Genomic DNA, 11,556 nt, shown 5'->3' on the forward strand with positions numbered 1-11,556 from the left:
ATGCTTTGAACTGGGAGTAATGGAGCAATGCAGGAAAGCATTACCATTCTCCATCCGAGCTGGAGAGCATTTGCTGGATCTCTTCAGACTGGAGTTGGAATGAAGATACCCCTCCTCCATTTCAGATGCAGAGAATGAAATAAAGTGAGTAGGAGCTTTTCTTTTTCTGCACAGAAATTCTTGTTCACTCCAAGACCATACATTTAACATGCCAATATACTGATGGGATGGGATGAGAAGAATAACCACAGCTGAGCTGCAGCATTACTCACTTTTGGACAGCAAGCTACTCTTCATCCTTCCACTGGGTTGTTCTTACAGGTTCCCTTTAAGAATACACCAGCTTGAATTTTGTAATAAATGCATGAAACCTGGAGCCAGGATGCCCTCTCCTGTAATCCCCACACAGCACAAGCCTGGAGGCAGTCTCCAATTCATCTGTTGCAGCCTACCAGGCTGTGCTCATCATCAGCTGTCCCTCTCCAGCACTGTCCTAGTGCCCTCAGAGAGGGCCTGTGACAATAGTGCTTCCCTCTTCCAAGTGCAGAGGTCGGACTGGATCTTTATACGGACTCACGGACACTCACTCAGAGTTGGTGTGCTGCTAAGAAAGGTTATATTCTCTCTAAATAGGCTTAAAGGATTTGAACCTTTATCTCCAGATGAATTCTCAGCTGAGTGTGATGATTTCAGGTTAGCCGAAATCACTGAAGAAACCCAGTCAGCACACTAACTAAAGCAGCAGCACCCTAAAGGAAATGCCTGGCATGTTAGTGTGTTTTGTGGTTGGTTTTAAACCAGCCAACATTTTACTGGAAATTCTCTTAGGTCTGGAAAACACTCATTTATGGGGAATGTGGCTCTGGTAGCACCAGCAGTGGCCATCACACAATGAGGGGGATTTTGCAGATACGGCCAAACCTCATTTTATGAGGTGTCTGTTTGCAGTTTATAAAAGAAGCTCTTAAAATCGTTCACTGCAATAGTTGGTGAGGAGGTAGCTGCTATGTTTGGTGGTAAGCACAAGCCTAAGGGAGGCAATGCTGTGTTGCAACATGCCCTCTTTTCTCTGGTGGGGAAAGTACATGCTTTGCTGTGCGTTTTTTATTTTGTCTCAGGTCTAATAGAAAAAAAAAAACCTTTCAAAAAAGTAGGCAACTGGCTACTAAAAAATTAGAAAAGGTGACTCCATCTATTGCAGGAAGACTATAAGGCATCCTATGTACATATCAAAATACCACAAAAGATAGGGATATCGGAGCCCTCAAGAGGTTATCTTGTCCTACTCGCTACTCTCAGGCACAACTGATAAAATTTAATCAGTTTGAGGCAGATTTCTATTACGTTGTTCAAAACAATACCAAGTGAAGCTGATTCCACCACCTCTCTAGGCAATGTGCAATTGTGCTGCAGTGTCCCTAACGACAGAGAATTTTTAAGAATATATTACCTCACTGTCCACTCCAAAAGCCCATTTAAATCCATTCTTTTGTTACTACCTCTTATCTGCAGGCTCTTACACACTTCAGCAACCTTCTACGTATCTGAAGCCTGCTGCTTCATGTGGATGTCTGTTCTGTGAACAAATTAATTTGAACATTTTCATCTTTCTGGATAGGTTATGTTTTGGACTTCTGTGAGGAGGCTGGAGTTCGAAAGATGCTAAGACTAGACGACTGAAGGCTGGTCTAGAGATTTCTAGAAGACAGGAAGATGTTGAGAGAAGCTTACTACTAGAGTCCACTGAGTCAGCATCACGTGAACAGTGAAGTAACGGCTGTCTGAGACTACGTACTCACAAGCACATGAAAAATGAGGGTGCATTCAAAGCTCTGCTGGACACAGGTGGCCTGAAGAACCCAGTCTCACCAAGATGACATGGGTGGACCTACAAAAAAGACTCGGAAGAAGAACAGCAACCACTCTTTCTGACAAGCGCATGCTAAATTTTGTCCTTCACTCCTCCTTGTATGAAAAAAATCATACAAATAATGAAATTACTTCGCAGGGTAATGATAGCCTGAAGTGGCACTTTATCTTTCTCATTTAAGAACAAATTTCTATCTTCTCTTGATTTCTCATTTGAAGTCTTAAAAGCCATGTCATTAGGAAGTTTTATACAAGGTGTTACAATTAATCTATTGTTAGTCCTGTTTATTTGCATAAAGGCCATGATCCAGCATGCACTGCACTAAATGACAGTGTTTAGACAGATCTTAAAGAGCCTTGGATGGAGTCCAAGTATATGTATACATTCAAATTAAAGCAACTGAAATAGAAAGGATATAAGACTATGACAGAGCAGCACGTCTCAGAGTGTCACACATCTAACACGCTCAAGCGTTCCTCTATTTCCTCACATAAAATGGCTACAGGAAAAACATTTTCACACTGGGATTTCTCTGCTTTCATCTGACCAGAAAATTAGCAAGAATAACTACGCTTTTATATACTGCTTAAGTGAAACACATCTACTCTGTCGGCATGTTTATGGCTGAATAAAAAAAAAAGAGGGACAATGATGAAAGATTCTGATATTTTACTACCGCAGCATTTAAAGAATAGTCTAGAAAGACTAAGTAGATGGGGTAAAATTTTTAGCACAATGGGACAAGGTTCAATTATGGAAGGAACCGCAGACTTTACAGAGCAGGGAGAAAATAAAGAGCCAGGGGTTTTTGCATATAATCATATAGCAATGATTGAGGGAAGGTTTCCTTTTGGTGAAAACATTACTACATCTCTCTTACACGAGATTTTCCTCATTCTTGAAATTATGCATACCGAGCTGCAAACTTCTATCTAGCCCTTGCAGATTTTTTTTTTTCCAAAGTATTGGTATTAGAAGTAATCAGTACTTGAAATTTAGTCAGTGGTAAGAACTTCAAAGTTGGAAGATTATACTATTTTGCACAGATGTACTGCTGGTAGCATTTGTACACTATAGCCTTCCAGTGCTTAGTAAATCCTGCGAAACACCCTAAAAAGCTGGAATATACCAGACAAAGTATTTCTATATCCATACACCTTGAAAACATTTTTTTAGGTCTTGCCTTCTTTATTACTAAGATTGAGGTCTCAATCCAGATTTTGACTAGACTCAAAAGTGAACCCTAAGCAGGGAACATCTTACATCCTTGTGCAGCACGGGTTGATTGTGGGCGCTACCATAATCCAGAAAGTAATGTCCTTCCTATACTTGAGCAGTAAGTACCCAAAACTTCATTAGAGATGTCCTTTAGCTTTTTTTGCATGAAAATTTTCAATTAATTTGATTAACTGAAAAGAATTTGAATGAGAATTCCTGAGAATCTAGAAACGCAGTTTCTTCTTAAGATCCAACAGCACATACTTGAAACCCAAAGGGCAATTTCTCAAAACTTTTAAGTCTAAAGTAGGTTATACTAAGTACAAAGCTCATACAAAGTATGCATAAGTGCTGGGGAAAAAAAAAAAATTGTTACTTGTTTAAAAAAGCGAAGGCCAAGAAGCTTAATTAACTGCATTAGCCAAAGATGTACCAGTGCCTTCAGCAAAGCATTAGCACTGGAGATCCTTCTTCAGAACCGTTGCATCCTGTTGATCAGAGAAGACTATCAACACAACTTTTGCTGGACTGTCCCAGTCTCCTGACAGAGATGATTTCAGCAGGACAAGAATCCTCACAAAGTCTGATAAACACGCTGGTTACTGTCACAGCTTTTCCCTTACTGGACGCACTCTCCCTGTCACTGTAAATTACCCAGTACATCATCTCTGCAGGTACTAGTTTGACTGTTCCTTCTCCACTTACTTGACATTATTCTGAGCATTTCTAAACTAATTTTTACTCACAAAATATTGTGGCAAATAATGGTAATTCTTTACATTCTTCTAGGGCTCTTCACTGATCTGTACTGACCCTTTCTCTGCTTTATATTCTTTTTGCTTCTTGTGTCCTCTTCCTCTGTTTTCCCTCTTGCTTCTGATGACTCCTTCATGGACTTCTTTGTGGACAATTTTTCTACTCTTCCTCAGCCTCCAGTCTTCTCAGTCTTCCACCCCTTGTCTTTCAGCAATGTTATCCACTCTCCCAGTTTAACTATATGTGATGACTTAACTATTAAAATCTCAGCACCAGGCCTACTTCCTTCCACTGAATCTACACATAAATACACGCGCCTGACACCTCCTGAGTGCTTTACAAAAACTTTTGCCTTTTCTGGCTAAAATGACCTGCTTATTTTGTTGTTTCTTAACTGTACTCATTTTCCTTACTCCCTCTCACTGCCAACCACCACTTTCTGCTACCATTTTCACAAAAGCTCTTGTTCATTTATCTCTTTCGTACTAAACCACTCTATGCTACCATTAAAATTCTTGCCCGTGCCCGGATGTTTTTTTTATTTGGATTTCAGCTCTCTCCTTCTTCACCTTCTCTGTTTCATCCCCTTCTATTCTGCACAGATATTTTATTACATTTAGTAAACCCATATCCACTGTTTACCGAGTTGATTTTGCCACCCACTTCTTCATATCTATCCATAACTCACAAAACCAAACTTAAATGCTTTCATGGTCCCAGGTAACTCTATTTCTTGTCAAGTCCCAGAGGGCTAAGATCCATCTTTCATTTCAGAAAATGTCAATAAAAGTATTGTAGAACAAGTTGGTCTCAACACAACTATTTATTAAAATCACATGTAAAGCTGATTTGAAACTTGCAGAATAGGCTAAAGTGTAACAATAAATAAATAACTTTGAAAATGCACTGACCTGCTATCAGATAATGCCTGAAATCTGACAGAACAGTATAAATACACTGCAGTAACTCGATAAGCTAGTTTATGAATTTTCATCTTGGATTTCACTAACATGTCTGCTTTCAATCACACAGATGAAAAACAAGAGTTTAACATCTTGCTCTTCCCCTGATTGCAATAAAGCATCACATCTGAAAATGGGCTATTAAAACGAAACTCAACTGCAAACTAATTTGGAGACAGCACTCATATTTTAGAACTGTATCTCTTGGCAGTGATTTTTTGGGGAGATTTTATCTATGACAGCAGGCAAGAAAGCAGAGATTAAGCCTTTTATAAGTCCTACCTCCACCCATATACTTCTTACAAACTTACTGCTATAAAAGCACATGTAAAAATCATAATCTTAAAATAAAGCTCATTCCACAAAGTCAGTGGAACATTTTTTTTTATTACAAACTCTAAGCTCACCCTGAATAGACATGTTTCCAGATGTTTAGTGAGTTAAACTGTGCCTGTAGTACCAAGACATGCCAAAGAGGCAGCTAGAGGAGGAACTATTCATGCACTGACCGGACATAACGATGTTGAGTAATTAATCTTCTTCAGGAGATGGTAGTTTATACCATAAGGTTTAAAAAAAAATGCAATGTTTACAATAAAATGAAGTTGCAGTATACAACTTAAAAGGCTTTTAAGACCCTTACTCTTGCAAAGCATGATGCGTGTTTATACACTCACATGCACCAGACAGTTCCACTGCAGGCAGTCTCTTCTGTTTTCTCAGAATGAAGACTTTAATTAATAGATACTGATGATTTGATGATTCATTAGTAAGGAAAAGCCATTAAGAAAACTGATGACAACAAGCTTAGGAGGAAGCTGTAGTTCAGAAATATGTTATCCTAGTAACTTGGCAATTGTGCCACTAAAACACCTAGAAGCTCTTCTTTGCCCCAAAGCCCCTTATTTTAGTCACACAGAGGGACACAGGCTCTGCCCCAAAGAGCCTGCACTTAAACTACATGATCTCACCAGGTAATTACTTCACCTGCCCACAAAACACAGATGGCCATGTGAAATAATACAGAAAAAAAAAATATCTTTCTTACAGCCACTACTATTACTAGTAATTATTAAATTACTAATTACTAGTAATTATTTCACTTGAGCAAAGTCTGCTCTTCAAAAGGTAGTGTCCTAAGCAAAGCGCCTCATCTGCTTTTAGACATTTAAATCTAATTTCACCCAGCGTACTGTGGTCCAAGTTCTAAGGATGTAGAAATTCTCAGTGAAATTTGAATATATCAGGTTTTTATTCTCAAAGAAACAAAAATCCGTACCTTTCACTGCCAAATTTGGCTATAATTTGTGTTAAAAAATAAAAACTGAAAACCTGAACTTCTATCTCTAATTACTTACCATTTTTTCTGAAAAGTAGTCCAGTAACTAGTGTTAAATATACAGAGATTACAAATTTAAATTCCTGGCTGTCTTACAATAACCTTGAATGCTCAAAATTCCTGTGTCCATTCGCCGTGGTGCCTCAAGGCCACGGTTTTGCTGCTGTCCTCTGCTCCCTGCGAGGAAGCGAGCGCTACCGGGGGATTCCAGCACCAAACGCCGCTTCTCGAACCTTCTTCATTCCGTGCCCTCGCCTTTAAACGGAGCTGCTAACACCTCTTCCAAAAGCAGGTATCTTGAAGGGTACCTGCGACACGTGCTCTGCTACGGGAAAATGTGAAGAGCCAAAACGCAGCGATAGTAACAAATAATTCACTTCGTCGGCTTTTGGCTGCCATGGTCAGGCCCGGGCCAGGGACCACGCGCTTCTCAACGCCTGCCTGCGGCGCAGCACAACCCAGCTCACCTCTGCGTGGCCCCCCCCGGGGTTACTCTGTTACCCACCATAAATTCATTATTACCGCATATGAAAAGCGGTTTTTTTGTCACACTTACCAGTTCTGTTTGCGTTGGAGCGCTACGCTGAATCAAACCAAGCGAACACCCTCTTTTTACACGGCATTAAGAGAACGGGGGGGGGAACAAAAAGCGCCCAGCACGCAGAAGGGGAGTCAGGGCCCCGCTGCCAACAGCCCCCACCTCGCACAAGACCACGCATCAACACCTCGCGTCCGGCCAAGCCCGCGCCCCCCGCTTCGCCACCCTCCCAGCTCCGCCGGGATTTCGCGTGACCGCCGATCCCCTTCCCCGCTTCTCGGGGCTGTAGCTTCCCCCCCCCTCCAGCAGATCAGATCCCGGGGGCCGCGGGACGGACAGACCGACGGACCGACTCACCGCTCCCCCCGGTGAAGCCCAGCCCGGCCCGGCGCAGCCTCCCAGCAGCGGCGGCGGCCCCGGGAGGGTGCGGGAGCGGGAGCCGGCGGCGGGGCCGGGGCACGCCACGCCTTTCTGCTCGCTCGAACGGGGCAGCGGCGCTTTAAAGCACTGCCCGGGACGTCCGGGGGTACGGGGACACCGGGAGGGGGGGACCCCGCTCCCCGCCCTGGGGGGGGCCAGCCCGGCGCCGGGGGCAGAGCCGGGGCCGCGGTGGGGGGGGGAAGCGCGGCTCGGCGCCGCTCCCCGCAGCTCCCCGCAGCTCCCCGCACTTACCTTGGCCCCGGAGCGAAGGCAGCAGCGCCAGGAGGAAGAGCAGCCTCCCGCAGAGGTTGTCCATCGGCCGGGCGGGAGCACTCGCACCGAGCGGGGCTTGGCTCTCCCGGCGGGCTCCCCGCTTTTCGCTCGCTGCTCTTGCTGCTGATGTTATCCCAGCCGCCGGAGACCGGTTGGAAAAGAGCTTGCAGGACCCCCCCCCCCCGACTCGGGTGGGCTTTACAAAGATTGAATTCACCGCCTGCCCGGTTAATTACACAAGCGCTCAGCAGAACGGAGCCGCGGGGGCAGAGACCCTGTCGCTTCTGACGCCCCTGCCTCTCTCCCCGCCACCCCCTCCCTGGAAAAGGGACTCCCCTCGGCTCGGAAAACTCCGCAGATGCTCAGCGTGAACCCGGGGCCGGCGGGGCTGATGCTGGGGAAGGAGAAAGGCAGCGGCTTCGCTCGGTGCCAAGGAGGAGCAAGCCACAAACAAAGGCAAAGCAGGGGAAAACAAAGCGAAAGAAACCACCTAGCAGGGGAGGAAAGGTTTAACCTCTGCGGGGGAGATCTTTCAGCCCTCGTTCGTGGTCTTCCCGTGGGTTTTATGCCAACACAACTTTTGTCAAGAAAAAGAAAGTTTAAAAAGAGAGATATTCTAGGATCTTTCGGTGAAATTCACTGGAAAAAAATTTCCCTTCTATCCTCCCCCTCCTCTTAAAAAGTTTCAACCCCAATGAGGCAGTCAGCTCTGCTCTATCTCTCCCCTCCCTTCTTTTTTCTTTTTTTTTTTTAAACCTCTTTATCTTATTTAAACAGGAACACAAACACTGATAATGGTCAAAGGAAGAGCTAGAGTTGAAAGCACCCCGTTGGCTACGCTGTTGCCAAGACCTTTAAGATAACGTGGGGGCTAATATTTGCGGGCAAATGCGCATGGAAGCAAACGGAGAGTTCATCCCCCCTCTATACTTTGCCCTTTGATGGTTTTACTCGGACAAACAGCTGGAAGTTAGTGTTGACTTGGTAGTTGTGCCACATGGACTCCGATTGGACTACTCCTCGTGTAGGAGTACTCAATAACTCAACTTTTCGGTATCTCTCCTCAAAATGTCCGACTGGAAGAAGTATTTAAGGCACGAAGTGTTGATAGTGTGCATGTTTTGTTCTGCCCCAGGTTACTTGCTCTTTTCTAACACAAGGACGTAAAAATGGCCATACAGCCAAGGGTCCAGCGAGCCCAATAGCCTGTCTTCAGCAATGATCATCAGTGGTCACTGAAGGAAGAGTATGAACAAGGAAAACACACTTGATAATTCTCCCAACTCCTCTCCCAGCCTCCAGCTGCTTTGAGTTTGGAGCATTTTCTCAGTGGAATGTGGTTTCTGTGCACTTAGTGGCCCTCAGTGAATTTCTATTCTAGGTATTTATCCTGTCTCCCTATGAGTTCTTGTAAACCTTCATCATCCAAAAATATCCTTTGGCAACAGGTCTTGTGGATCTACCAGTGACTGTGTGAAGGGACATTTACGTTTGTTCCTTTTGAACCTGGCTCCACCAACCATCTCGTGGTGCCTCCTAACACTGTTGCAGGAAGCCACATCACAGAACTGACCCCTATCCACATTCTGAATGCCCAGGTCAGTTTTCTGTGACTGCTGTTTCTTTTTTTGTTTGGGTTTGGGTTTTCTCCCCTCTGTTTTATTGGGAAGGGGCAGTTGGAAAAGTGGAAGAAGGGTGGAGAGCGGCCTTTATTTGGGGGGTATTTTTTTGCTTCCTTTTTCTATACATGCATGTCTATTTCTGTCTCTTCTTTAAATGTCCTCACTCAGTTTACAAGGATCTTGCATCAGTTACAGTGGGACCTTGGCAGTGTGTCATCACAACCTTCAAGCTACTGTTTATCACGTATCAGACAGATGCAGGAGGCAACTAACAAAGATCACCCCGTGTCCAAAGTTTGCATCAGTTTAACTGAACTGGTGGAATCCCCTCTATAGAAACTCTGGATTCAGTTCAATATTTGCTTACTTCACTTTAAACCCTCTCCTAATTGATTAAAGGTGAGTAGAAAGTTTACCAGTCTGGCTACAACAGTGTAAAGTCATACATAATAGCCTGTCCACACATGGAGTTACCCTGATTAACACCATGTGTGGACCTTCTTACTCCAGAGTAAGAATTCCTTGTTCCTGTTTAGTTTGCCACCACAAGCTGTTTACCAGAAATGAGGCAAATTCGAGTAACGGTTTAAGAAATATCTCTAGAAACTCTCATGGCAATGGTCATCTGCAGATCTGATAATAGGTTTTTCATTGGTTTGGGGTGGGGGTTTTTTGCATGATATTAATACACGTTTCCAGAATAAATTTGCACTCTCACCTACACTCAGATTCAGTGGCCTCGAGTACATGTGATTCTAATTACTGACTCCAGGCTTTGTAGTGAGCTAAGCCATGCACTTGGGGCTCAATTCAAAGCTCCTGGAAGTCAATAGAAAGTTAAGGCTTATGAGAGGGAACATTTTGCATAACCACATTTTTTCTTACATCTGTTTGAAAAGGCCCCGTAATCCTTTGTGTAGCTTTTAAAATAAACAAATTCTTTAATGAGGATTTTATTTTTACTTCAGAAGAATAAAAATCATTTGCAGAAGCTCAGATTAATGAGTAATGACAGCGTAACAAATTATTGCGAAAGTCATTTCCAAGGGTCTTGCTGAGAGTAGATACACGCAAGTAGACTGACAAAGAATTTAGAATAACTCTAACAAATCCGTTACCATCTATGGCAGCAGGTTCACAGTTGTCATTCGGCTACTCAGTTTTCATGAGAACAGGAATTCTTGAGATGGCCTGAATAAGCCGATGTCAGGACATCAACCTCTGCCTAGTGAGCAAAGCTGCCCCACAGTCTCAGCTGTTGTGCCTCCCAGCTCCTCTGTTCTCCTGCAGCTCCCAAATCCCGATTTTTATTTTTTTCCCTCCACCCATCTGTCCCAGAAGTTGAACAAAGAGAGGGAAAAAGAAATTGCTGTATCTCCCCTGTTTTCAGAAAGGATGTTGCAAGTAAGAATATAGATTCACCTAGAAGTGAAATCTATCCATAGTTACTGAAGGGAAATTCCTTGGCCCCTATGACAAAAAATGAAGGTACTTTTTGGCTCTCATTAAGGTAAGGTGCCACACTAAAGATGCATAAAACAGGCCTCTTTCCTCCTTAATAGGAAGAATATTTCACTGGCTTCTATGGACGCACAAGGGTGAAGAAAAGCCTGTGTGCATCTTCCCATGTCCCACTGCAAAAATAAGACCCCAAGCTCTACAATAGTCAAAACCATAGCAATTGGAGTACAAATGATCCACTCGGCTCCAGACAAAGTACAATTGGCAGTCGGCTTCTTTCCTGGAGAAAACACTATCCGAATCTTTTATGAATTAAAAAAAAATTAGGAAAAGAAGGAAGACCTCTGTCTAAAAGACACGTGGCAACAACTGTGTCACATAATTTCAATAGTGGCAGTTTTGGAAATTTTAAGGTTTTAGCATCTTAATATTCGATTTTTAAGGTTTGTAGGCACAATTGTGACTATCTTGCCCATCCTTCTGCATAGTATAGGCAGATTTTCCAACTGAACTAGACCACACCTTTTACAAAAAAACCCAAAACTTGTCAGTGTTTTCAGAGAGGGATGAAGCATAATTCTTGGTTATTTTTTGAAACTGTTAATGGCATTACAGATAATATTTTGTTGCTTCCTTTAGGTATAAATCAATCTAGTTTAGTTTTTAATAGATCTCTGGGCTTGTATTCATGTTGAAGTTACTGTCACTATGTAGTCAGTGCTTTGCGCATCATCAGTGACTGTCAAAACACTTTAGGGTAGCGTAGCTTGTGGACACTTCATACGCACCTAGCAGGTCCTTGTTAGGGATTAACTTGGAATATAACCTCCCCATATCTAAGTCAGTTTGTCCCCCACACTGCAGGCTCATCTTCATTCTCAAATCCCACCCTACTGACTATCCACACCAAATGGACACCAGCCTGAGCCATGGTAGGCCCTAGATAAGCAAAGGAAGGTGGGAGGACCCACCTCCTTTAGCAGGCACGGTGGTGTTGGGTTGGCGGTTGGACTTGATGATCTTAGAGGCCTTTTCCAGCCTTAATGATTCTATGATTCTTTGACGGAGAGCGTCCTCTGTTCCTTAGTGTGTATGAA

The 11,556-nt window shown here is 43.4% G+C and overlaps 1 protein-coding gene across 3 annotated transcripts in view; it reads right to left on the reverse strand.

Moving 5' to 3' along the window:
• The window catches only part of FBLN1 (fibulin 1), an 82,638-nt gene extending 74,551 nt beyond the window's left edge, over window positions 1-8,087 (reverse strand). The window contains exon 1 of one of the 3 annotated variants that reach the window (XM_075442656.1): window positions 7,356-8,086. In XM_075442656.1, the coding sequence (XP_075298771.1) occupies window positions 7,356-7,419 (64 nt within the window). In that variant the 5' untranslated portion in view covers window positions 7,420-8,086. Of the gene's footprint in view, window positions 1-7,040; window positions 7,125-7,355 lie in introns of those variants that run through there. The other 2 variants (XM_075442672.1, XM_075442663.1) reach the window with 2 other exon arrangements.
• Between the last annotated feature and the right edge of the window lie 3,469 nt (window positions 8,088-11,556).

The sequence above is a fragment of the Opisthocomus hoazin genome, chromosome 1, assembly GCF_030867145.1.
Source record: "Opisthocomus hoazin isolate bOpiHoa1 chromosome 1, bOpiHoa1.hap1, whole genome shotgun sequence".
Taxonomy (NCBI): domain Eukaryota; kingdom Metazoa; phylum Chordata; class Aves; order Opisthocomiformes; family Opisthocomidae; genus Opisthocomus; species Opisthocomus hoazin.